The sequence below is a fragment of the Mirounga leonina genome, unplaced genomic scaffold (genome assembly GCF_011800145.1).
Source record: "Mirounga leonina isolate KUSES-001 unplaced genomic scaffold, KU_Mleo_1.0 Mir_507, whole genome shotgun sequence".
Taxonomy (NCBI): Eukaryota; Metazoa; Chordata; class Mammalia; order Carnivora; family Phocidae; genus Mirounga; species Mirounga leonina.
Window position 1 is genome coordinate 247,999 of NW_023270789.1, and position 27,356 is coordinate 275,354.

The 27,356-nt window shown below is 38.2% G+C and overlaps 1 protein-coding gene across 1 annotated transcript; it reads left to right on the top strand.

Annotated features, from left to right (window-relative positions):
• The first annotated feature begins 2,813 nt into the window (after positions 1-2,813).
• SEC22B (SEC22 homolog B, vesicle trafficking protein) lies at positions 2,814-27,076 on the top strand. The gene is made up of 5 exons (XM_034990167.1): positions 2,814-3,036; positions 10,936-11,045; positions 13,950-14,110; positions 16,377-16,523; positions 21,811-27,076. The coding sequence occupies exons 1-5, from the start codon at positions 2,962-2,964 to the stop codon at positions 21,963-21,965; spliced, it is 648 nt and encodes a 215-aa protein (XP_034846058.1). The 5' UTR covers positions 2,814-2,961; the 3' UTR covers positions 21,966-27,076.
• The last annotated feature ends 280 nt before the right edge of the window (positions 27,077-27,356 follow it).

Genomic DNA, 27,356 nt, shown 5'->3' on the forward strand with positions numbered 1-27,356 from the left:
GAGCGGAAGGCAGACTTAACGGTTAACGACTGAGCCACCTAGGCGCCCAGGATTTCAATTTTTAAAATCACCAGTTCGGCTGTACTAGTGCATATGACTGGATATCAGGCCAGATATAGTGGCTTTCTATTCTTTTGTCTGCCAAGAGCCTCACCTCCTGAGAAATGCTTTTTAATTTATGCAATCATTCAATTCAAACAGGAGCTGGTATTTACTGGCAGACCTCTTCTAAGCACCATAGTCTGTGGGTAGACGCGGGGCAAAGGTTGCTAAGACTGGTTTTTTTTTTTTTACTCATCTTCTTTACCTAACTTGTATCTGGCATCTAATTAGGCACTCAATAATTGTTTAAGAATAAATGGATTCAAGCCCCTAGCTATTGCTTCCTCTGATGTCGTTTGTAAAATCTCTGCAACCTTCTGACCCTTTAGGGGAAAATCTCATCCTGTATCTGCAGCTTGATTTAAGTTTAGATATTGCATTACTTGGTTTCTTCAATAAGTTTTAAGAATTTGCTAGCAACTCATGATATTCAAGGCTTCTGTTTACTTTTTTCCTTTTAGTACAATGTTTACAGGCTCCAAGATTCTTGTACTTTTACCATTTCACAGTGTCATCAGGTTTCAGGCAAAGAATAAGCTTTATAAATTTTAAAGTTGTAAACCAATGTTTCTTGATACCCCTTTTGCATTCGTTGTGAAAGAGTTGACTACCTTCCATGTACTGATCACAGTGTTCACCATTATTATACAGTCCTGTATTGCTCAAAGGACCAAAGGGCAGGAGCTCAAAGGTAATGCCTGTGTGTAAATAACATGATGCTGATCAAGTTAGAAGCAAAAGTCACTCATATTCCAGAGTTCCTGAGGTCTAAGTGTTGGGCAGTTTCATACAGAGACAAACTCTGGCCTTCTGATAGCTCATCAGTGAGCTAAGAAGACCACTGTCCTCTCTCTGGAATTATAATTTTAGTGTGTCTAAGAAGAAAAAAGTAAAAGGTGTGAGTATGAATGTTGTTTCAAGAACAGGTTGCCCCGGGATGATTCTGTGTTCCTCTATTAGTTAATTATTTTTTTGTTTTTGTTTTTGTTTTTTTTGTTATAAGTAATAGAAACTAAGCAATAAAAAAGGACGGGGAATTTAGTATAAAGAAACAATGGTGACTTATAGACTCCATGAGCAGGAATGGTTATGGGCCTTGGGAAAAGCCTAAAGCCGGGAACAAGAAAGAAGCTGGGACTCTTGCTCCAAATCTGCTTCCCTCTGCATGCCTGCTATATTCTTCACTTTCTACTTCTCTCCTCCACAACGTACCCTTTGTTAAAATATTTGATTTATGAATTCCTCATTACTGGAATTATTCCAGCAGAGGCTGAATTACTTTCTTTTGAGATTATGGCAGAAGGCATGTCCTTGTTGAGTGGAAGGGAAGTTAGATTAAGTTATATATATGGGCTATTCTAAATGTAAGATACTATGATTTTATCAGTTTAGGCTCCCATATACACAAGGATTGCCTTGCATTTCACTTTCTCACTGTCTCTGTTTATAGTAACATTGATTTCTTTGTCTTATCTATATCCCAGTCCTTCATCTTTTGTGTGAAGTCAATCAATAGGTCTTATTGGATATACCTCCCAAAAGCCTCTCAAGAAATAATACTAGTTTTCTCCTAATACTTGTGGAGCTGTAGAAAAGGTAATGAAAGCATGAGCTCTTTAACCTACAGATAAATATTAAGATAGAGTTGCATCACAATTAAAAGCAGAGGCTTTGGAGTTCAACCTCAGCTCAAATCTTGTTCCCAACTTTATTAGCTCTGGCACCTTGGAAAAATTACTCTTTGAGGCTTTTTCTCCAACTGCAAAGGGGAACCTAATATTAAGCAACCTTACTGGGTTGTTTGGTTAAATAACTAGTATCCATAAAGCACTTTCTATTTCTATTAATGCAAATGCCAATCATAAATGCTTAATAAAGAGTAGTTACTAATATAAGTAATAATAAATACAACACTTGTATAACTTTTTTTTTTTTTGGTTTACAAAACATGTTCACCTACATTTTCTCACCTAATATTCACAAAAATCCTGAGAGGTGGATAATATCCCCATTTTAGAAATAGGGACATCAAAGTAAAGAGAGATGGTAACACTTCCTCAAGTAGGATTATGTCGAGGTCTTTCCAATAGGGAGTGAATGCCCAGTTACTGGAAGTTCTAACAAAGCTACCCTGCTACCTATGAAAAGGGATGTAGCAGAGATCCCAGCTTTTGGAAGGGTACCTGATTTGGTGATTTCTGAGGTCTGTACTTGGTCATTTTTTCACACACACAATAGATACTTGTTTTTTACTGGAAACTGTTCAAGGATCTGGGGATACAGCATAAACAAACAAGCAAAAACCAACCAAACCAAAAAATCTTAAGCAGACAAAAATCCCTGCCTAGAAATATACGAATATATAAAGTATTATGTATAAAATATATAATACATAAAATAGAAAAATATGAAAACATATAGCTTGATTTTCAGTTTTTTCACATACTTTCCATCTATGTATCCATTAATTCCCACCACCCCTCCCAGCCCTCTCCTCACATTTACAGTATTGGGAACTAGAAAATCCTGTTTTCAGTTTGAATGCCACACCCCTCAAGGCTGAAGGTTTATTCGAAGCTCCCAATCCAGAAAAGTGGGCGGGACCTTGGCAGTTTCCGAAGGTGGAAGGAGAGACCGCGGAACTATTGTTCTGGTAGTTGTGGTTCTCGGTGGGAAGCTAATTCTGAGGACCGGTAGTGGAAGGCTCCAAAGCTAGTTTCCGGCCACCTCAGCGGGAAGCGCAGACGCGAGCAGCTGGCTCTTGGGGAACTAAGAGGTGTGACTGTTGTCGCGGCAGAGGAAGTCAGGAGGACGTCTTCGGCCATCCCGGCCAGTGTTGGGTCCCTGTAGCCTGTGAAGATGGTGTTGCTTACGATGATCGCCCGTGTGGCGGACGGGCTCCCGCTGGCCGCCTCGATGCAGGAGGACGAACAGGTGAGCTCCTAGATCCCCGCGACCCCAAGTCCCTGTCTGAGCTCTGCTGTCAGTACCGGATTTCTTCGTAGAACCCAGGGGGCCCTTGCGACCTCCCATGCACTCTCGACCCCTCTGAATTGCTTTTTCATCCGTTGGCAGTGGAGGGATGACTTGTGAAAAGAGATCCTGACGGAGGAGGTATATTTTTGCCTTACCTGTTTCTCTACGGGAAGACGCTCCGGCGTAGGGGTAGGTTCGGCCGATTGTGATCACCCAGTGTTGTGTCACTCTTAGAGACTTTGTTAAAATTCGGGATTTCTAATTTTCTGCTGCTGTTAAGGCTGACTAACAGGTCCTGGGAAAAATCAGCTCCCAAGTTCTTCAGCCTCTTCTACTGTGGCACTTGATCCTTGACCTATCTTGATGACATCTTTTGAAAGTGGGTGAGATAATACTGCCACATATAGACACCTGTTTGAAGTTCACTACAGTACTTTCTTTCAAGGTTATGCCCAGTTCCCACCTCCTCCAATAAACCTTACTAAATTTCTACTGTTGAAATTATAACTCCTGTGTTATATTCCTGTAATGCCTTGTACTTTTATTTTACTATGTTTTTTTGTCTTTCAATAATCTGAATTTCCTAGGAGGCAGTAGGCAGATCTTAGTCATCTTTGTGTTTCTTATAGCTTTTACAGCAGCAGTTTTATGCTAGCATAGGTGCTCAAAAGTGTATTGAATTGATGAAAAAACAACAGCCCCAAATATCTTGAAGAGAAGCTGCTTTGTGCCTTAGAATCACAAGGGAAATTTCTGGTGTGAGACAGGTTTCTGGAGCAAGGTTGGGCGGTCTCTGAAGAAGGGAGGCTGAGAATGAAAATTATGTAACTTATTTAAAGTGAACAATTTTCTTTTACTTTCTCATACACCCTAAGTAGTTAAAAACAACAACAACAACAAAACTCAAGGCCTAAAAAAAAGATGAGCTCTAGAAAAAATTCTTTTGCACATATCTCTTAGGCTTTTCATTCATATATTCTTGAAAAAAAAAAAAACCCTTATTAAACTCATCAATTGTGTCAAGCATGGTGATAATACAGGAGGTTAGAGGACACAGTCCCTACTTTCATGGAGCCTACAGTTTAGTGGGAAAGCCAGAAAACTAACGAGCAGTTATAATATAGGACAACTACTATGGAAGAAGAAGGCTCTGTGGCTGCTTTATTTACGGAAAGATAAAGATAAAAGGCCCTTTACTTTACTCTTTTACCTTACAGAAAAGGTATCTAAGTTAGTTTTGGGAGACCAGGAAAAGTCCTTCCCAGAAGAAATGACATCTAAGCTGACAGTATTATCTAGTAATAAGGAAAGCTTCTATTTGGTTATATGCCTTTTTAGGTTTGACTTGGAAATATGTTTATTTTCACACTTAGGAGAATAGTGATACAGATCATGAAGTTGCAGGTCATGCTCAGTGAAATATTTTCTATTCATTGCACAAAACAAAGTCTAATCATTGATATAAACTGTGAAAAATATAGTGTGCCCTTAATTTTCAATTGTGAAATACTTTTCTCCCAGTTTAAGAATTTTCTAGGACCACTCTACAGAAGGAGTGAAATTATTAAAATAAATGCAAGAACATGACTTGACAAGGGAGATAGTGTGGGAAAATTCTCCTTGAAGGATATATATGTAGTTTGGGAAATGGTTTTCCCCAGGGAGAAGTCTGGTCGGTTTATTGCATTGGATTTCAATGTGGGTAAAGAATACAAAGTGAATTTGAAAGTCTATTTAATATTAGTAGTTCTTACTCTCTGTCTTGATACCTTACTGAAAAAATAATTGAGATATTATTGGGTATTTCTTTTTTTTTTAATTTTTTAAATTTGAAATTTTTAAAAAAGATTTTATTTATTTATTTGTCAGAGAGAGAAAGAGTGCACAAGCAGGGGGAGCGGCAGGCAGAGGGAGAAGCAGGCTCCCCACTGAGCAGGGAGCCCAGTGTGGGACGCGATCCCAGAACCCTGGGATCATGACCTGAGCCGAAGGCAGACGCTCAACCGACTGAGCCACCCAGGCGTCCTCTTTTATTTATTTTATCTTTTTAAAGATTTTATTTATTAGAGACTGCGTGTGGGTGCACTCGCAAGTGGGGGGAGGGGCAGAAGGAGAGAATCCCAAGCCAACTCCGCATGGGGCTCGGGACTCCATCCCACAACCCCGAGATCACCACCCCAGCCAAAATCAGGAGTCCGTCGCTCAAATGACTGAGCCATCCAGGCACCCCTATTGTGTGTTTCTTAATTTGATTCCGAATTAGGTGTTGGTCTACCAAGATGGGTTACTTTGTTTAATTGACAAGGAAAAAAATTTTCCACAAAAATATTTTTGTGATGGCAATTCCATAGTTATTTCCTTTAGGGTGCTCACTTCGGCAGCACATATACTAAAATTGGAACCATAGTTATTTCCTTTAGGAATTTGGACTTTGAGGGCGCCTGGGTGGCTCAGATGGTTAAGCGTCTGCCTTCGGCTCAGGTCATGATTTCAGGGTCCTGGGATCGAGTCCCGCATCGGGCTCCCTGCTCCGTGGGGAGCCTGCTTCTCCCTCTGCCCCACTCTCTCTCTGTCTCTCATGAATGAATAAATAAAATCTTAAATTAAGAAATGGATATTTCAACCAAATAGGTTTTATAGTTAAGTACCTTAATTGTTCAGTCCAAATAATTCAATGTACTTTTTCAATTATTTACACTGATCATAGATCTCATACGTTAGGTGGTTACTAGGTGCTAAACCTGTGCAAACTGCTTTATTACTGGAGATGAACAATTATTCAGATAATACAGTACAGATTAAAATTTAAAAAATGATGTAGGCAGAGTATCTCATGCACTGTTTCCTCTGTGCTCAACTAGAAGTGGTGGTAGAGAGATGAACTTTTCAAACCTAGATTCTGATATTCTATTTCCTTTCTTGTACCTTTCTGGTATGTTTCTTCTTTTTGGATGTTAGCAATTTCTTCATCTACCTTTCTGTTCTACCTCAAAATGAAGGGTGTACTCTTCCATTTGGCCACCAGCTCTGTGGACTTGAAGAAGGTGTTTGATCTAACGAAGTATTCAGCACTGAGCATCAAAAAAGCGGATGGTCTCTTGTACATTTAAACTGCCACACTCTCCTGATGATTGAGGGTTCATTAGTCATCTTACTGTAATTGTTTTTAGAAGAAAATGGTTGGTTCTTGGTGCTTCTGGCCTTTGACCAGCTGAGTTCAACAGGAATTTAAAAATGATATGAGCTTAGCTAAACATTCTTGTAAAGACAAAAGGTGGCATTTGATATAATTAATTGTTCAGCAGTCCTAGGTGATAGCAATAAAAATATTATAGTTGTGCGGTAAATATCTACCCTGTACCTTTCATAATATATATGGAACCAAATCCTAAATATGATATTGGATGACCTCAAATTAGTTTCAGGATTTGTCTGGACATTCACATCCAATTCATTATTGGATTGCTAACACATCTTTCCATTATACTGTATACAAGGTTCATCAAGTTTGTTCTGGATGAAGTGGAAAACAGAATGAGGACATCTAATCTGTTTTAGGTAGTCTAGTGACTGTGGGCCCTTTGTGACTTTAATCTTAAAAGCACACTGAGGTTCTGTCTGTACAGCAGTGAATATATTGTTTTGTGAGATCTAGATCAGAGCTGCCACACAGTTTCTTGATCGTTTCCTGTGAATTAGATTTAATATCAAATAGTAAGGTCACCCAGAAGGTGGATCTGCTATCACCAAAGCAATTTTAATTGTAGAGGTGGTATAGCATGCTAGATTGCTTGGGTTCAAATTCTTGCCCCTCTCCTTATTGGCCCCTAGTCCTTGGGCACGTTTTACTTCTCATGCAGAAAATGGGCATAATAGTTCTAATCACCTCATAGGGTAGTTGTAAAGATTATTTAAATTATGTAAAGTGTTTAGAACAGTGGTTGGCAGAAAGTGAGTGCTTTCATTTAATTTTATTAATTTGCCTATTTCTGAAAAATCTTTTCTGGTTTCATTTTGCCTTTCTGAAAGTTCACATTAGAACCGTACATATTTGTGGGTACAAATATGCAATAAACAGGAATGGGTAAATGAATAATTTCCCCATTACAAAACTAGTCTGTGCTTATTGTAAAAAATTCAGTAAATATGTATAAACAAAAGAACCAAAATGTTAATGGTGATTATTACCAAAATCCCTACTTAAATTATATCCATTTTAATGTATAACCTTAATCTTTGTGTGTGTGTGTGTGTGTGTATAAAATTAAATAATGGGTAATACTATAAGACTGTTTACCTATTTTTTTCACTTAGTGTGTAGTGAGTTTGTTCTCATATCGTTAAATATTATACAACATTTTAATGGCTGTGTAGTATTCCAGTATATAAATATACCATATGTTATTTAACCAATTTTCTATCCTATTACTGAACATTTGTTTTTTATTTTTATATGCATTTGTAGTTATTTTATTTTATTGTTTTTAAAGAGTTTATTTATTTAAATTTATTTGACAGAGAGAGACACACAAGAGAGGGAACACAAGCAGGGGGAGTGGGAGAGGGAGAAGCAGGCTTCCCGCTGAGCAGGGAGCCCGATGCGGGGCTCGATTCCAGGACCCTGGGATCATGACCTGAGCCAAAGGCAGACGCTTGACCGACTGAGCCACCCAGTCGCCCCTGTAGTTATTTTTTTAACATATGCTGTGTATGTATATTTTCAAAGATACAGAATTGCTGGATACAACAATAATGTAAGATTTTTATAATTTCCAGTACATATTACAAAAATGACTATCAGAAAGATTGTGCCAGCATTGCGTTCTCAGCGATGGTGATGCTAATGGAACCAGTACTGTGAAATGTTGGTTGGCGTGCCATAATCTCTGTGCCATCTCCGTGTGGTGCATTGACAGTCACTGCTTTGTTCGTTATAAATCCCTGAAACTGTAGCATGCTTTTGGACATAGTTTCTTGTAGTCGATACAGTTATTAGTCTCTTCCTCTTAAGTTGCAGTAATGTTTACAGTGCTTCTTATAAAGTCAAAGGATTTTACCAGTCTTTATTTGACAATTTTTTTTTGCTATTTATTTCTTCAACTAGTTCCTTTAAGGTGCTCACCTGCCTTTAGCTGTCAAAAACAGTTTTACTTAACATCTGTGTTTGTGGTTATTTTTTATTATTATTATTTATTTGACAGAGAGAGAGTGTACAAGCAGGGAGAGTGGGAGAGGGAGAAGCAGGCTCCCCACTGAGCAGGGAGCCCGACGTTGGGCTTGATCCCAGGACTCCGGGATCATGACCTGAACCAAAGGCAGACACTTAACTGGCTGAGCCACCCAGGTGCCCCCGGTTGTAGTTATTTTTAAAATACCAATTTCTGAGTTCCACCTCTGAGATACTGATTTAATTGGTTTGGGGTAGGAGGAGATAGGGCTTGATTAGTTTTTGTACAGCACGCAGGTGATTTTAGTGTAAAGCCAAGGTTGAAAAATCATTGATCAATGTTGGTATTATTTCTTGGCACGTTAGTAATATTTCCAGCTTTATTTGCATCCCTTTGTGTCTAATGTTGTGGGGTCAGATCTCTTCCAAATGCCACATATATAATGGCATTGATGAAGCAAACAAATTGGCAAGTACTGTTTAAATTTAGGAATGTAGGATATTGTGCACTAGTTCAAAGCATGTGATAGTATTCACTCTCCTTTACTAGCTGACCAGTCATGAGAAAAAAAAATATATGCAGTACAGGTTAATATAATAATGCTAATATATATTATAATGTTAATTATTGTAAAGTATTGTTAATATATAAACATACACATACATATATACAAATATATGTTAATATAGAACTGTTTCTCAAGTGAAGAATATTATAACAAATCATTGCCATAGGGGCAGTACTAAACAAGATAAATCTACAAATTGATACTTCTAGTGGTGTCTCTCTAACTCTCCTGGTTCACTTCATGCTTATTTACCTTCTTATTCATACTGAAATTTCCAGTTCATCATTTTATTTTATTTTATTTTAGATTTTATTTATTTATTTGAGAGAGGGAGCATGTATGAGAGAGCACAGGAGGGGGCAGAGCATGAGTGGGGGGGGAGAGGCAGACTCCCGACTGAGCAGGGAGCTGGATGTGGAGCTCGATCCCAGGACCCTGAGATCATGACCTGAGCTGAAGGCAGACGCTTAACCGACTGAGCCACCTAGGTGTCCCTAGTTCATCATTTTAAATATAGCTTAGAATCCAGTACTTGTACATTTATCTGCCACTTTCATAATTTTATCATTGCTCCTTGTTTTTACTCTTAGCTGAGTGGTTCACTATCTAGAATTTTTAGGTTTCACTTTGTATTTTCTAAAAGTTAGACCTCAGATCCAGTCCACAGATCTCTTGAAGGAGAACCTCAAATAAATGAGTTTTTAAGGTAAACATTTAGTTATTAAACATCTATCAAGGAGATGCTGTGTTCTTTTGTTGAATTCAAAATAAATAATTCATGGGCGCCTGGGTGGCTCAGTTGTTAAACGTCTGCCTTCGGCTCAGGTCATGATCCCAGGGTCCTGGGATTGAGCCCCACATCGGGCTCCCTGCTCAGCAGGAAGCCTGCTTCTTCCTCTCCCACTCCCCCTGCTTGTGTTCCCACTCTCGCTCTCTCTCTCTCTGTCAAATAAATAGATTAAAATCTTTAAAAAAATAATAAATAATCCAAAATAAAATAATTCCTTTCTATCAAATGGCAAAAGTGCCGCTGCCCACCTCCCCCCCCCCCCGTATGCTGTATGTGGATGCATAAATAATGTATATTTGCTTTCCATTCCGTTCTTTCCCATTTGGATCTAATTGGTGATTGATGTTCTCCTTTTGAGATGACACTGCTATTTTCCTCAGTAGGCTCTTTTCCTTTTTTTTTTTAATCATTAAACTATTTAGAAATTGTTCAAGAAAATATTGCCTGTAATTCTATCATCTGAATATTGTTATTTTCATTTTGTATGCATATGTCCCTTGCTATCCAAACTCAGAAACCAAATAGATTTATTCAGTAAAGAATATTTGACTTTTTAATCTTGGTCCTACTCTTGCTCATTTTTACCCATTTGCATTATAGTGTTCCTGGTAATTTGCAGTTATGGGTGCATACATTTAGTTTTGCTTAAATGTTCAATATTGTAACACTTTGTGGAAGATTTTGCTTGATATTCCAGGATAAAAATGAGATTCATCAGTCTTTTGTTCCCAGGGTTTTCCCCTGAGTATAGAACATGTTGTGCAGTTATGTGCCAGTAAGTGTGCAAGTGAAATGAGTTAGGAGGAGACCACTGACCTAATGGTGGAAAGAACACCAGATTAAAAGTTAAGAGTGCCTTAAAGGCAGTTAAGAAATACGATTTGCTTCTTAGCAAATAATGTGATTTTCTTGAACAACTAGGGGTTTGGTCTTCCTTTTTGCTCTAAAAGTAGACCATTTTTCTTTTCTTTTCTTTTTTTTTTAAAGATTTTATTTTATTTATTTGACAGAGAGAGAGAGACAGACAGCTAGAGAGGGAACACAAGCAGGCGGAGTGGGAGAGGGAGAAGCAGGCTCCTGGCCGAGCAGGGAGCCCGATGCAGGGCTCGATCCCAGGACCCTGGGATCATGACCTGAGCCAAAGGCAGACACTTAACGACTGAGCCACCCAGGCACCCCAGTAGACCATTTTTCTTTTGTTAAAATGAATCTTACTAATCTTTAATGAAAGACCATATTTACATAGTGTCCTCATAGTATGATGCTGCTCATTAATTGTTAAGGCGTTTTTTGTGTGTAGAAAATTCTTAAATGAAGGTGTCTTCTTTCAGTCTGGCCGGGATCTTCAACAGTACCAGAGTCAGGCTAAGCAACTCTTTCGCAAGTTGAATGAACAGTCCCCTACTAGATGTACTTTGGAAGCTGGTGCCATGACTTTCCAGTGAGTATAATCCTATTTTTTTGTGGTCATTTAAGTATGAGATACAGTAGATATAAGTAACACCTGATAAGAATGGTAACAGTTTTTTAAAAAGTAAAGAAAATTTTAAAAATATAGTCTTTTCATGGAAGCAACTTCCTGGCTCCAGTTCTGTAAAACAGAAATCTTGGTTTGTTTATTCAATTTGCATACAATAAATTAACTTGTTATCCCGTGTCTAATAAATGCTGTACCTATCATGCAATAATAGATAAATTTTTGCTTTAGGAGCTTCTTAGAGCCAGATATATGTAGATTAGTACTCTTGCTCAAACACTTACTAACAACAACACAACCTTGAACAACTCACATACTTCTCTAGGCCTCCGTTACCTCTATAAAATAGGGAAAATGGTCATAGTTTTGTGAGGGTAATTTAAGAGCATCTCAATCAGTGGTTATAGACAATGCATATAGCCGAGAGAGGGATCAAAAGGACTTTATTGGATTTCAAATTTTCTACAAATAATTGGTTATTAAATGTTTAATACATGTCAAGTTTGAGGGTGATAAAAATAGGAAGGATTAAAAAAAAAGAGGACAAAAAGATCAAAGGAAAATAAAATAGGATTAGCTAAATAATCCTTGCTATTTTAGGAACTCAAAGGCTAAGATAATATAGACCTGGGAGGGACTTGCTGTGTTTAACTTGAAAGGGGGAAAAAAAGATCTCCACCCATCAGAAACAAACAATTATACAAAACCAAAATCAAAACAAAACCCTGGTTTATTGGTTAAGAAAGTAGTGGATATTAAGTTTTATTTTTTTTAATTTTTTTTTAATTTTTAAATTTTATTTATTTATTTATTTTTTGGTGGGCAGCAAAGCAAGGTTTACTGAGTGATAGTAAAGTTCATTGAATGATAGAGTATGAAGCTCCCAAAGAAGGAGGGGACCCCAAAGGTTTGCCTGGATATTAAGTTTTATAGGTATTAATTTGTGTAGTATATGAAATATCTTCTATAAATCCAATTTTCAACATAAAAAAATAAATATCAGCACCTAATTATATATAGTATCTTTATCTCTACCATGGATTAGGAACAAAAAACCTAGGCAAGTTCTAATGGAATTGCAAAGAAATTTTTTTCTTCTGTATGGTTCCTTTAAGAACTTTATAATCTCTTCTCATCCATTATTTCCATCTAAGAGCTATTTATTAAAGATTATTCTTTGCCAGACCATATGTTAAGTTCTGCCTTTGATGTCCATAGCTTTTTTTTTTTTTTAAAGATTTTATTTATTTGAGAGAGAGAGAATGAGAGAGAGCACATGAGAGGGGGGAGGGTCAGAGGGAGAAGCAGACTCCCTGCCGAGCAGGGAGCCTGATGCGGAACTGGATCCAGGGACTCCAGGATCATGACCTGAGCCGAAGGCAGTCACTTAACCAACTGAGCCACCCAGGCACCCAATGTCCATAGCTTTTATGAGCTTATTTTATTAGCAGAGAGAAACATATATGCAGACAACTAAACTATGATACCTTAGGGCAAGAAATGCTGTAATTTGGTTATAAATGAAATGCTTTGGGACTAGAGAAAAGGAAGTAATAAATTCCCATTTGTAGGGAGTAAGTTTGAGGAAAGGGGATAGAGAGGAAGAATACAGAGAAATTTCATGGAAAAAATTATAGTAGAATCGAGCATAGGAAAATGAACAAGGTTTCTCCAGGTACATAAAAGAGTATTACAATTAGAAATATATATATATATATATAAGCAGAAATCCGGGAGGCTGTAAAAGAACCTGTTTGGAGAATAGCATGATGGAATACAGCCTACACCTGTTTTGGAGCCATAAGTATTATATCAAAGAGTATGATTTTATTTTATAAGTATTCGGGAACCCTGAGAGTTTTTAAGCAGGGTAATATGATCATATTTACTCTTTAGGAATAAAACTGGTAGTTTAGAAGATGGTCTAGATTGAAGGCAAGGAAAGCAGTTGATTCAGATGCCCAAGCAAGAGATAGGACAACAGTATCATCATCATCATCATTATTATCATCATTTTAAGGGGCCTGAGAGATCATATGGTATATTGTAAGCTCCTCTGTGAAGTCCTAGGATGCATTAGGAGCCACATAGTAAGGGGTATATATAATACTTTGTGCCCTTATACTCCTACTTAAACTAATGGCCTTCTGAATTTGTTTGATGTACATATTGGTCTTCTGAATATAATTATTGCTGAAATAAAGAGTACTGTGGCTAAAAAGAAATCACTGAGTAACCTAACCTCTTTCCAAGACATCTCAGACAGGTAGTCATATAGCTCCTTCCAGAGTGCCAGGGAGCTAAGAGGAAGTTAGTTCTGTTATTGGATAGTTTCTGATACTGGATAGTTGATACAGAGTTCTATCCTGGGAATTAGGGGATATTATTTGTCCTAAGGTCATTATCTGTATCCAGTAAACATTGTGGCATTAACTTCCAACTTCTAAGTATCCACAAAAATTTCCATTCCACTGTGCTTCTTGTAACTGGAAGGAATTTAAATATGTGTATACTCGTTTCCATACATAATCAAAAGGTGGATGGAGTCACAACTCTGAGTTTTCAAGAAAAAGTCCTCGGTATTAAGATATTTTAGCTGAATTATATAATAAACAAACAATTATAATAAACATGTTTAAATATTCCTTTTGGAATATAATTCTAATAATGGGATGGTGTTTGCTTTCTGATTCTAAGGATTTATGGTTTGAAATTGATTTTCTGATTTAGCTAGCCTCAAAGGACTTAGGCTAGAATATTTTCAAAAGTTTGTAAGGCACTGAGAGTCTGTTTCAGGTTGTTGGGTGTATTGTTATTCTACAGACAACTTTTTCTTGTTTTTTTGTTGTTGTTTTTTTGTCTCTCCAGCTACATTATTGAGCAGGGAGTTTGTTACTTGGTTTTGTGTGAAGCTGCCTTCCCTAAGAAACTGGCTTTTGCCTACCTAGAAGATTTGCACTCAGAGTTTGATGAACAGCATGGGAAGAAGGTGCCCACTGTGTCTAGGCCCTATTCCTTTATTGAGTTTGGTAAGTTTTTGCTCTTCATCTCTATATCAAGAGAGCAAACAATATGGAGAAGCTGTTTGTTACATTGATAATAATTTTGACACATTTTTATTTGATGTTTACTTACTGAAGTTTTGAATTCTGTCTTTTCCATTCCATCTCTTTTTTTTTTTTTTTAAGATTTTATTTATTTATATGAGAGAGAGCGAGCACATGAGAGGGGGGAGGGTCAGAGGGAGAAGCAGACTCCCTGCCGAGCAGGGGAGCAGGGAGCCCGACGCAGGACTCGATCCAGGGACTCCAGGATCATGACCTGAGCCGAAGGCAGTCGCTTAACCAACTGAGCCACCCAGGCGCCCTCCATTCCATCTCTTTTTGTCCTTCTGAGTGAATGAGACTTCTCATAAGTAATTTCCCTGGTCTTTTGATCTTTTTCTTAGAACTTGTTGCCTTTTGCCCTTTTTGTGATTTGGTTTGAACCCAGTAAGGTTCATTTTCTGTAGATCAGAATTTGGAAATCAGAAAGAAGGTATTTTGTTTCTTTCAGATCCTCTAGTTAAAAAAAAAAATACTGGAAGAGGTATGATATTGGGGAGAGATAACATTTATTACATGCAGAAATAGTATGGGTGTCCATGTATAGTAATTACAGAAAGCTTCATCACCAGTAAAGTATCTGATGGCAGTAAATCAAAGGAAATGTCTTGAGTACCCTAATTAGAGGAAGTGAGAATAAGTATGATTAGATTACATTACTGATGGGGCGCCCGGGTGGCTCAGTCGTTAAGCGGCTGCCTTCGGCTCAGGTTGTGGTCCCAGGGTCCTGGGATCGAGCCCCGCATCAGGCTCCAGTCTCCCTGCTTGGCGGAGAGCCTGCTTCTCCCTCTCTCTGCTGCTCTGCCTACTTGTGCTCTCTCTCTCTGTGTTAAACAAATAGATAGAAATCTTTTAAGAAAAAAAAAAAAAAGATTACATTACTGATATTTTTAGTTAAAAAAGAAATTGGTTTTACTGTTTCCGAATTTCTGAAGTGTTTCCAGTTTGCTAAATGGTCATCTTACTCTTAAAAATAAAGAAAATTTAGCAAAACACTCCAGTGTTTCATAACTACAAACTCTCTAAGTGCTAATTTTTATAATGTCTGGTTTTCAAATTTTGTTTTTGAAGATAATAAAGGTCCAGTAAACCCAAGAAAAAAAGAATACTGTATCAAGATCACACAGGAAATATTTGGTACACTCAGATTAGCTTAAAGGATTATATACAAAGATGAATGGGTTATAGGTGAACCACAAAGTACAGTAACCTGAGATCAGTAACACAGTAATTATTTTCATCCCTAGGCCTGAAGGGATAAGAGAAAGGAGCACTTTCTGGAACTGCAAAGGAGAAAATTTATAGAGAAAGCCAACTTGAGAGGAGCAGTAACTTCTAGTTGGAGGGATACTGCCAGGCCAGGGTGACTTCTCAGGGAGAGGTTGGGAATAAATACCCTAACATCACTATCTGCTTTCATGCCTTACTCTTGGGGTTCCCTCATTGGCTGAACCTAACTGGAAGCTCCAGGGCAAGGAGCTCACGATGTAGTCCATGCGGGTCAGCTTCCTGAGGCAAAAAGCGTGGTGCAGAAAGGTAGAGAGGAGGTCTAAAAAGGCAAATGAGAGGTATCCACCACATATAACTTAAGATTTTTGCCAAAAGTTGAAAATATAATTTTTAATAATAAGTCATTCTTTTTACAGTTTTGAGAAATACAGACATGGGCTAACCATGAATAAGACTGCAGTTTTATAGTGGGATTTTGCTTTACCTGAAGTTTAAGAACAGAGTGAAATTAGGAATGTATGTTAAAATATTTTAAGACAATGTTTTTACCCCTTTTGATGCTAGAATAACTCTTGCCGTGTTAACTTGTAGTGATGCTAGATTGTTGCCAGGATTCTTTTCAGGGAGTGTAAAGAATTAAGTAGTGAAACCCTAAGGATCCTCGGAACATGTTTTGAAAATCTCTGCTTTCAGGAAAGGCTTATTACAGTGGGTCTTAATTTCTCTAAGGACCCTGAGAGCAGAGACTTCTCATTTGAAGGTATGCAGAGGACATTTCTCTTGAATGGTCATCTATCTACATTTTACAAATGAAGAAATCAAAACTCAAATTTTGATGCTCACTCAAGAGCTTGCTTAGCCATGGACAATTGCCGATCCAGGACTAAACTCAGAACTTCCTATTCCCTACAGTACTTTGATGGACAAAGTTGTTCATGGTCATTTTTCTTCATTATTCTAGACACCTACATTCAGAAAACCAAGAAGCTCTACATTGACAGCCGTGCTCGGAGAAACCTAGGCTCCATCAACACTGAATTGCAAGATGTGCAGAGGATCATGGTGGCCAATATCGAAGAAGTGTTACAACGGGGAGAAGCACTCTCAGGTATGTAAAGAATTAAGAGTCCTATATAGGCAAGGATAGCTTATTTTGGGATACTTTTTTTTTTTGCTGTCAGATTCTGTCTAGCACTGTTAAGAATTCACCTCTTAGAGATAGATTACATTACAAAACTTCCAATATGTTTTTCTTCCTAGCATGATTAGTTTTTGTTGAGTTGGAACGGTGTGAAGGTCTCATTCCATATCAGAAGCAATTACTGCTTCCAAGATATTTACAATGTTAAGTAAATATTTACAGAAACACATAAGGGAAATGAAAAGAAGAATGAGAGGAAACTGTCAAAGATTTATTGTAGTGGTTTCCTGACTAGCCACTTTGGGAGACTTTATTGCTGCCAGATCAAATGTCATAAAATGCCATTTTTATCAAGGCATTCCTCTGCTGAAAAACTTTAAAAATCTGTGACTACAAGATAAGATCTAGTCTGGTCTCAACTTTTCATTCTTACTGCATGTTTGTAATGTGTAAGGCATTGTGTTCTCTGTAATGGAAGATAAGGAAATTGCAAACTTCTTTCATGCTCTCTAGTTCACAAACGTTCTGCCTCAGCCAGGTCAGCTTCCTCACCATCTCGGACCTGTTCTTTAAGATCCAGATAAGAACTACCTCTCCCAAGAAGCCTTCCCTGATTCTAATAGCCCACATCACATTAATCTGTTTTGTCTTTTAAACTGTTAAGACACTTAGCTATGTAATGGTTTTTTAAGCACATAATGGGTGTGTGTGCATGTGTGTGTATGTATACTTACCTAATTTGCCTTAAAGTATATATATTTACCTAATGTTTAAATATTACCTAAGTGTTTAACGTACTCTTTAAATGTAGTATTTATGTATTTCATATTTATTTCATATACTTGCTTTATTTCTCTCACAGTAATGATTACAGATAGATGCCTTAATGAGTATTTCATGAACTCAACCTTGTGACATTATTCATGAGTAAATGGGTTTTCCTTCATTATGAACTGCAGATTGTAACCTTTATGTTAGTAGTCATCAGTTGTTCCAGCAAATAGCTTCACACTCTTTAAACATCAAATTTTGGATGAGTGAGTCTATAAATTTTCATCATAACAGCCTTACTGTTTCTACCTGGGATAAAATAGACCAGAACAGGAATTTTTCTTAAATCTAAAATGTATATCTGGTCAGTTTATCAAAAGTGTTAAAGGATTCTCTTCTAGTGCTGTGCTGATTGGAAAAGAAGACAGTTGACCTTTGAACAGCGTGGGGGTCAGGGGCTCCACATGTAACTTTTGACTTCCCAAAAACTTAACTACTAATAGCCAACTGTTGATTGGAATGTAAACAATCAATTAACATGCTATTTTGTATGTTACACATATTATATACTGTATTCTTACAGTAAAGTAAGAGAAAAGAAAATGTTTTTAAAATCATAAGGAAGAAAAAATAAATCTACGGTATTCTGTAAAAAAAAAATCTGTGTATAAGCAGAATGAGCACAGTTCAAACCCATGTTGTTTAAGAGTCACCTGTACTTTTCTAATCATAATAACTTCATCTAATTGGGAAGATAAGAAACAAGGTCATTGTCACAGAGTACTTTATAGATAGTATAAGGGAACAGACATCAATTGAACACTTTGTGTTAGGCAATATGGTAGGGGGACTTTTTTTTTTTATTTTCTTAAAAGAGTTTATTTATTTGTCAGAGACAGAGAGAGAGCACAAGCGGGGGGGAGCGGCAGGGAGAACAGGCAGAGGGAGAAGCAGGTTCCCTGCTGAGCAGGGAGCCCAGTGCGGGACTCCATCCCAGGACCTGGGGTCATGACCAGAGCTGGAGGCAGACGCTTAACTGACTGAGCCACCTAGGCATCCCATGGGACTTTATTTTTTTTAAGATTTTATTTATTTATTTGAGAGAGAAAGAGAGCGTGGGGGAGGGGCAGCTGGAGAGGGAGAGAGAGAATCTCAAGCAGACTCCACGCTGAGCACAGAGCCTGACGTGAGGCTCCATCACACGACCCTGAGATCATAACCTGAGCCAAAATCAAGAGTCAGATGCTTAACCCACTGAGCCACCCCAGCACCCCAGGGGGACTTTATATATATCTTATTTATGCTTTAGAGTAATCCCTTGTGAATTGGGTGGTATCAAACAAGTTTTACAGATAAAGAAGCAGACTCAGAAAAGTTAGGTAGCTTGCTTTTAGTCACACTGCTAGTGCCTGGCAGAATTCATTGGTCTCTGCAGGTCCTTGTCCATCTTCAGTGTGTGATAGTTTTAAATGGATATATAAACAATAAGAGCTGTAAAATGTAGCAGGAAATAGATAATGTGAAGTGAACAGGGAAGATTTCTTGAATTTTGATAGATCAGGAAGAAGTGAAGAGTGGTATTTTAAGAGGGAGGAAGAAAAAGCGTATCTGAACAGAGCATATCTGAAGGATAGTGAAAAGATCAGCCTACCTCAAAAAATGTTTTCTTCTTCTTTAAGCTTCTTCATAATAAGAAGCCATCTTTTATGCCTTCTTTCTCTTTCTAGTTTTTTTAAAGATTTATTTGTTTATTTGAAAGAGGGAGAGAGAGGGCACGTGATGGGGAGGGGCAGAGGGAGAGAGGGAAAGGGAGTCTCCAGTGGACTCTGTGCTGAGTGCAGAGCCTGCTGCGGGGCTTGATCCCAGGACCCTGAGATCACGACCTTAGCTGAGACCAAGAGTTGGTCACCCAAACAGCTGTGCCACCCAGGTGCCCCTCTAATTTTTTTTTTTTTAATATTTTATTTATTTATTTGACAGAGAGAGACACAGCAAGAGAGGGAACACAAGCAGTGGGTGTGGGAGAGGGAGAAGCAGGCTTCCTGCTGAGCAGGGAGCCTGATGCAGGACTCAATCCCAGGACCCTGGGATCATGACCTGAGCCGAAGGCAGACGCTTAACGACTGAGCCACCCAGCCTCCCCCTCTAATTTTTTTTTTTTAAGATTTATTTATTTTAGAGAGAGAGAGAGTGAGCAGGGAGGAGGGGTAGAGGGAGAGGGAGAGACTTTTTTTTTTTTTTAAAGATTTTATTTATTTGACAGAGAGAGACACAGCAAGAGAGGGAACACAAGCAGGGGGAGTGGTCGAGGGAGAAGCAGGCTTCCTGCGGAGCAGGGGGCCCGATGTGGGGCTTGATCCCAGGACCCTGGGATCATGACCTGAGCTGAAGGCAGATGCTTAACGACTGAGCCACCCAGGCGCCTGGGGAACGAGAGTCTTAAGCAGACCCCCCCACTGAGCATGGAGCCCAACGTGGGGCTTGATCTCACGACCTGAGTCGAACCAAGAGTTGGACCCCTAACCACCTGTACCACCCAGGAACCCCTCTCTAATTTTTAGTTTTAGAGCTAGTCTGCCTTGCATTTAAGACCTAAGAGTAGTTCCCAGTGGGTTCTTTCAGCAATATGAAATTGCGCCCGTTTTTACTGCCTAAAATAGCTGTTTCTTTTAAGCCATGGGTTTTGTTGTTTCATTCAGAGGTGTCACCCTACAAGACTATAAGTTCCCCAAATAGAGGGGTTGTGTATGTTGTGATCATCATTGTATCTTTTGGCACTTTGCATGGTGCTTATAACATAAATATTTGCTCAGTGACTTCTAGTAGTGGCTTTGTCTTTACGATATCATGTGTTTCCAAATGTTCCTGTGTAAAGGAATTCTCTTAACTATTGCTTATTTCGTATGACCTAATATTTGTTCTGCTGCCCAGTTAGTCTCAGCAGATTTAGATTTCATTTAGCAATTTTTTTTTTTTTTATCACTGACTATTACCAGACTCTGTTCTGGGCACTGGGGATATAGCAATAGACATTGGTTAAAAAGTTCTATCCAGTGGAGTGTCCATTTTAGTAGACTGGCTGGAAAGATTCATCACAGCATTGTCATGGTTATTTCTCATCTCCTAACTTTTCTTATGTGACTAAGTGTTTTTCTTACAGGACAAATTGGTAATTTAGAAGCGGCTGTCATTCTTTTGTCGTTAAGTAATACCACATTTCTCAATCAACTCAGTCTCTATTAAGCAACTCCAAATATTCCAAAAGTATTCCCTAAGGAAGAACAAATTCATATTGCAAAACAGTGTTTTTCAAAAATTTAAAGAAGTAAAGTGATCAAAATTCATTTATGTCACACTGAGAATTTGTTTTTATTATTAAATTATGTCATGTATTTTAGTCCGGTCTAGCTTGTGTCTCTCTGGTTGCTTCTCTAAGTGCTCAGTTAACAGTTATAGAAGGCAGCGACATTACAAATGTCCTTTTAGAAAAACAAAACTTTGCTTGGGGCGCCTGGGTGGCTCAGTTGGTTAAGCGACTTCCTTCGGCTCAGGTCATGATCCTGGAGTCCCTGGATCGAGTCCCGCATCGGGCTCCCTGCTCAGCGGGGAGTCTGCTTCTCCCTCTGACCCTCCCCCCTCTCATGTGCTCTCTCTCAAATAAATAAAAATCTTTAAAAAAAAAAGAAAAACAAAACTTTGCAAAAGATTCTAAAAAGGTTAATTTAGTAGGTATTGGTGGTTTTCCAGCACCTGTGATTATATTTTAGTTACAAGACAACTTTCCTGTGTCTGTTGAAATATAATTTCTGGTAGCATCATAATGGTTTTTACCATGTGGAGAATCTTGGGAATTCGGTAGCAGTCACCATTAAGATATAGCTCAATACTCAGTTTCTGACTCATTGAATTTTCCGGTTACCTGAGTCTTATCTTGCATGGATAATCATTTTTCAAGATATGAGAGAATATGATTTAGACCATTAAAAGATGATGACGATTATTATCACCTAGCATTTCTCAGAGGCTTATCATATGCAAGGATTGTGTTCACTTTACAGGCATTCTCATGTACCTGTAATCCTGTGATACAGTTAGTGTTATTATCCTCATTTTATAGATGATGAAACTGGGTCTTAGTAGAGAGACTAAGTGAATTGACCAATGTCACATGGCTGGTGCAGCTGAGATTAAAATTTACAAAGACTCTGAGACCAGAGCCAGCACTCTTAACCACCTCACGGTACAGCCTCAAGAATTTGAACATAATTTAGTCTGGTAACTTTAAAATGCAGTGTAGATTTTATAGTGCATCAGGATCATGGGTTAATCAGTGTATGCACCCTAACCCTTAAAATAAAAATGATAATTTAAGCTTCATGGTTGTTTGGTATGGTCCCACTCATTTGCGTTATTTTTATGCTTAATACATTAGACAGAATACTTCAGGGACTAATTACTGTTTTCCTTTTTTCCTCTTTGACAGCATTGGATTCAAAGGCTAACAATCTGTCCAGTCTGTCCAAGAAATACCGCCAGGACGCGAAGTACTTGAACATGCGTTCCACTTACGCCAAACTTGCAGCGGTTGCTGTGTTTTTCATCATGTTAATAGTGTATGTGCGATTCTGGTGGCTGTGAAGTAGTGAATCCAGTCACTGGCAAGGGTGAACCTAGAGCTCGGCAGGTGTATGTTTTCAGGAAACTGAGCTCACAGAGATGTGTATTAGAGTTCCAAGTGGAACTTCTGCTTCTAAAGACCTTGCAAGGAAAGACATATCCTGAAAATGAAATGTTACACCTCATTTGATGAAGCTTACGCCTTTGTAGAAAGTCTCTTTTGGGGGCAGAGGCTTTCTCTGGGTGCTGAGCTGTATACGTTAGGGAACAGTAGATTGTTTTATTTTGTTTTTTTCCCTCCCAGTGTTTTTACATTTTTAAAACAGCACTGAGTGGGGCATTTCCTTTCTCTAATGGAGCCATCAGTGAGATCTGGCTTAGCCAACCTGTGCTAGCAACAGTCTGAAATTGCTTCAGAGAAGGCAGCCCGTTGGGAAGTTTTTTCACTCTAGTCAACATTCCTTTTGTTGGTGACATTTGTGCTTTTCAGTTTTTGATGGCCTTGTAAACAAGACTCCACTATGTGAAGGTTAATTGCTGTGCTGTAAAGATGTTGTCTGTTGGCCCCTGTAGGAAGTTGACCTTTGTTGTTTTCATTTTATGATATTTTGCTTATTGCACAACTGCTTTAGGGTTAAATGAATTATATTAAGATGCCTTGAAATTATATTATAGCACTCCTTGATTAAGAAGCTAAAGTGTTTTCTGTCATTTTCTCCTTAAAAGACTTAAATTTAGTTTGGGACATTCTTAATTTTATCTTTCAGCATCCAGTTTGTATTAATAGAAGAGTAAGTATAGCATACAGATAGCCAGAGTCCCCTGACTTAATGGGAAGAAAGGCCCAGCCCATCACTACAGCTTTGTCCTGCCCCTTCTTACTTTCTCCACTGTAGTTTTGCCCACTCTCTTTTCCTCCTGCTGAAATTGTAAAACTTCTCTGCACCCAGTAGTTTCATGTCCATAAGCATCCTCTCAGGATATTCTTGAATTTCAAAATGGAAAATGTTTAGCTGTGTAGTTAGATTTAAATTTTTACAGAGCAACTACTCAAACTACTAAATACATTTATCTGAATAAGTCTCTGAGAACACCTTGTACCTACTTCAGTTTATGTAAATTCTCTGAGAATGTTCTAGATTTAGATAACTCATTTAAGTGGCTTCTATTAACAAATAAAAGTACCTGTGATTTTTCCCTTTTTTGCTCAGGGATGATGGGGATTTCCTTTTACCTTCTGAGGTAGAATTTTTTAAATGGGGAGACTAGACCTCTTAAATATTATCACAAGGAACTACAATATAAACTAGAATTTACACATACTGCAAATATTTCTTTAAGTCCTATAGGAAAATGAGCCAGCTTCTTACTTCTTAACATCTTTGGAGAGAACTTTAACTAGTAAACAATTTTATAACTAAGGGATCATCAAAGGTACTGTCCTGATTCCTGATAGAGAAAAAAAATCCTATTTCCTAATAACAAAGCAAGGAGAAGTGGCTTATTTTGTTCCTGATAAATTACAGAACTAGAATAAATTTTTTTTCTTTCCATTTTGGACCTAAGTCTGCCAATTGGAGTATGTGCATGAAATATGAAGTTACTTTTTATAGAGAATAAGTGCTTTTAAGTCCCTAAAAGGCTTGTCCCTAGAGTAATGATATTGGTAATAAAAGCCTGAAAGTCTGAAAACCTTAGTGGTACCATAACATTTGGTTCTTCTATAGGAGTGGAGAGTGGCAGCTCGTTGTTGAGAGTTGCATGCAGCAACCAAGTGGCCAGCAATGAAATAAATACTTCTAGAATGTTCCCTTCAGTGTGAAGTTTTATTATCTAGTTATCTTATGTGCACATAGTTTTCTGGGTACATTTCTACCAAACTCATTGGGTTAATTAAAAAATGAGAACGGGGGCAGAATGATGAAGAAAGGAATGAGAAAGTGGTTTAATGTTACGACGGTAGAAAAATGAGAGAACAAGACTGTTGTGATGTGGCTCCCACTTCCGTTCTTCATTGGAGGTAGTGGGAGGATCCGAGCAGATGAAAAGTATCCGCAGCCAACCAGGCATCTAAAATAGAATGTGATAAATACTGTCTAATGTTATTGGGGGCACATTAAGAAAGGACACCTAATTTACTTTGGGAAGGAATGTGGTAAGAGAAGGGGTTTGTTTTTTGAAAATCATTTTGCTTAACTTTAAGTGAATCAGATGTAGAAAAATGTTGAATTAACATTGAGATCAAGTGAAAACGTAAAGGACCAAATAAACTAAGATGAATAAAAAACAAGGATGAAAAAGAGCAAACAAGAACTCAAGAGCCAAAAATATTAAAAAGGTACAAAGGGAGAAATGACAGAGAAGTAAATTTTTTAAGGAGAGTAATAAAATGGAAAATGTTTAGCTGTGTAGTTAGATTTAAATTTTTACAGAGCAACTACTCAAACTACTAAATACATTTATCTGAATTTAATCACTCAGTTCTAGTTAAGTTTATTTCAAGTGCTGAACCTGAATCCATATTTTAGATTAGATTTTATTTTTTTTTTCCTTTTTTTCTATGTCCTTTTGCCTTTTTCTCTGCCTCCCCATTGTTTCCCCTCACTTCTTTATCCTTTTCCATTTTAGTTCATTTCCCTAGGTGCTGTTTTTGCTCAGGAGTTAATGTAAGGCTACGACTTTACTTCTGTAATCGAGAACTTCAGAATCAACTTATATTCACTCTGTTTTTAGATCTTAGTTTATTTTACCTTTTAGTGATTTTATAATACACAGTATTGTCTTACCAGTTAATACAGCTATGCCTCTGCTTTGAGATACCCCTTTATAAAAAACCTCAAACATTTCAAGAATTCAAGAACAAGCTCCTCTAGTTTGTCTCCTGTATTTAGGGCTTCAACTATCATTGTATTACTGGTAACTCCAAAAATACCTGTCTGTCCTCAAACTTGAGGTCCAGGCCCCAACTTTTTTGCTGCTTATTGGGTATCTGTATTTGAATAGCCCATAAATTCTTCAGTGCATTTGAATAGCCCATAAATTCTTCAGTGCATCTAAAACATTACTTCCATTACTCTCAAAGTAAAACCTGACCTCTGCTTCCTACTGTAGTTCTAATTTTTAGACCTCACCTGCCACCCCTACAAGTCATGAATCGCATTTGTCTCTTCTGTTTTCTCCTTTCACCTCTCCACTGTTAACCAAAATCTAGTTCTCATAACCGCCGAAATATTTCTCATCTATGACTTTCTTTCCTTTTGGCCTTAGATTCAAACTCTCATTAGCTTTAATTGGGCTCTTGCAGTGGACTCCTTACTACTTAATACACGTCCCTCTTTAACTCAGTACTACCATGTTAATACCAGAAATTTTCTTAAAGAACTCATCGTACCCCCATTTCCTTTGGTAATACCACCAGTTTACTTTCATAGTCTGGCCCCACTGTATCATTCCAGACTCTCTTGCCATTCCCCATCACCTCTTGTTTCAGTCCCAGTGAATTTATCTAGCCTTCTCTAAACAGTCAAGCACTTTATCTTTGCCCCGGCTCATTCATGCCTTCTCCCCAGACTTTGTGTGTGTGTGTGTGTGTGTGTGTACCTTACCTATCCTTTTCACTTTCAGTCTACTAAAGTTCTGCTCATCTTTCAAAGACCCAGCTCTGTAGTCTCCTTTGTAGATCCTTCCTAACATTTTCACATCCTCCCTCCCACCAACCTGGGAGAAGCTATGGATTCATCCTCTCAGAGCAACTTGTTCATATTTCTAGTGTAGAACCTACAAACTTAAAATACAGTGTGCTCTTGTCTCCGCTGTATACTTCGTGAGGTCCCTGAGGGAGATACCAGTTGTTGTTCATGTGTATTTAAATCCTTGGCACTTGATGCAACGGCAGACATGGAGGTACTAGGCAAATATTTGCAGAATGACTAACTGACCTAAAAAATTTATGCACAAGTTTCCTGGAAATGGGCTGCTCTGTTAAGTCACGGATATACACATATTTTGAATGAAAGGAGAAAGCCAAAGTAGGATAAAGTAGTGTCGGCTTAATAAGGGATGGAAAGAGGAGCTCCTGGGTGGCTCAGTCAGTTAGGTCATGATCTCAGTGTTGTGATATCAAGCCCCGCAACGAGCCCCGCATCTTACTCGGCGATAGGTGTGGAGCCCGCTTGAGATTCTCTCCCTCTCCGTCTGCCCTGCCCCCCCCCCCAAATAAGGGATGGGAAGGGGAAAAGGCAAATGAAAAAGAAAGGAACAACAGGAAGATTCTAGCAATATATGGTGAACACATTGGAGAAAAGGAGGAGAGGTAATTCGGCAAATGAAATTGATTCTTTAGGGCAGAAACAATTGGAAGGTAAGGTGAAGAGGGAGAAGAAATGAAGATGTGGAGACAAATTTGACTTGAAGAGAAAGTACAAAAGTCAAATAGACTGGCAGATCTCAGTCTGGAAATGTTTTCAGTTGGCCACAGGCATCATGCTTGTATGTTGTGTGGATATTATTAAGCGAGCTTTTTCATGTCACTTAACCCCTTGCCAAATTGTCATCTGAAAAAGTGACTCCAAGATAAATACCTTGACCACCATGCCATATAAAGTAAGACGTATTTTACCACGCTAGAGTTAAGAAACTGGTTTGGGGCGCCTGGGTCACTCGGTCAGTTAAGTGTCCAACTCTTGATTTCAGCTCAGGTTATGATCTTGGTCGTGAGACTGAGCCCCGTGTGGGCCTCTGCGCTCAGTGCGAAGCCTGCGATTCTCTCCCTCTGCCCCTCCCCCCACTTGCGTGTGCTCTCTAAATAAATAAATAAATAAATAAATAAATAAATAAATAAATAAATAAATAAAATCTTAAAAATAACCTTAAAAAGAGAAACTGGTTTAAGGCTTAGTTGTGACCAACTGATGGCAGTTTGCGAACTTCTCCTAGTGATTCCCTTGCAAGTAGTGTGGGTAAGCAGTGAGGTTTGTTGGGCTGGGCATGCAGAGGCAGATAGTAAGACCTATAAAAGTAAGGACTGAAGAGCATATTTATTTGTATGCCTTTTGTTTGGCCATTTACATTAATATGGAAAGCATGTTATTTGCACACTTAGAACTTTAGAATAAAAGTACTTTGACTCTGAAGCTGGTTTTTCTTGATTGTTTTCATCTTTTTTTTTCATCTTTACATTTTCTTTCATCTTTCTCAAAACTCAGTTTTCCCCTATAGCAGAGTTGGGACCTACCATTATAAAAATAATTATTTATGTATTTATTTTTTGAAGATTTTATTTTATTTGAGACAGAGAGAGAGAGCACAAGAGGGGGTAGGGTGAGAAGGAGAAGCAGATTCCCTGCCGAGCAGGAAGCCTGATGTGGGGCTCGATCCCAGGACTCTGGATCATGACCTGAGCTGAAGGCAGTC

What these genes read in the sequence shown, in the direction of transcription:
- SEC22B (XM_034990167.1), top strand. Translation starts at nt 2,962, where the DNA reads ATGGTGTTGCTTACGATGATCGCCCGTGTGGCGGACGGGCTCCCGCTG. An exon ending in CGATGCAGGAGGACGAACAG is followed by an intron (nt 3,037 to 10,935) that starts GTGAGCTCCTAG and finishes GTCTTCTTTCAG; the next exon opens with TCTGGCCGGGATCTTCAACA. An exon ending in ACGGGGAGAAGCACTCTCAG is followed by an intron (nt 16,524 to 21,810) that starts GTATGTAAAGAA and finishes CCTCTTTGACAG; the next exon opens with CATTGGATTCAAAGGCTAAC.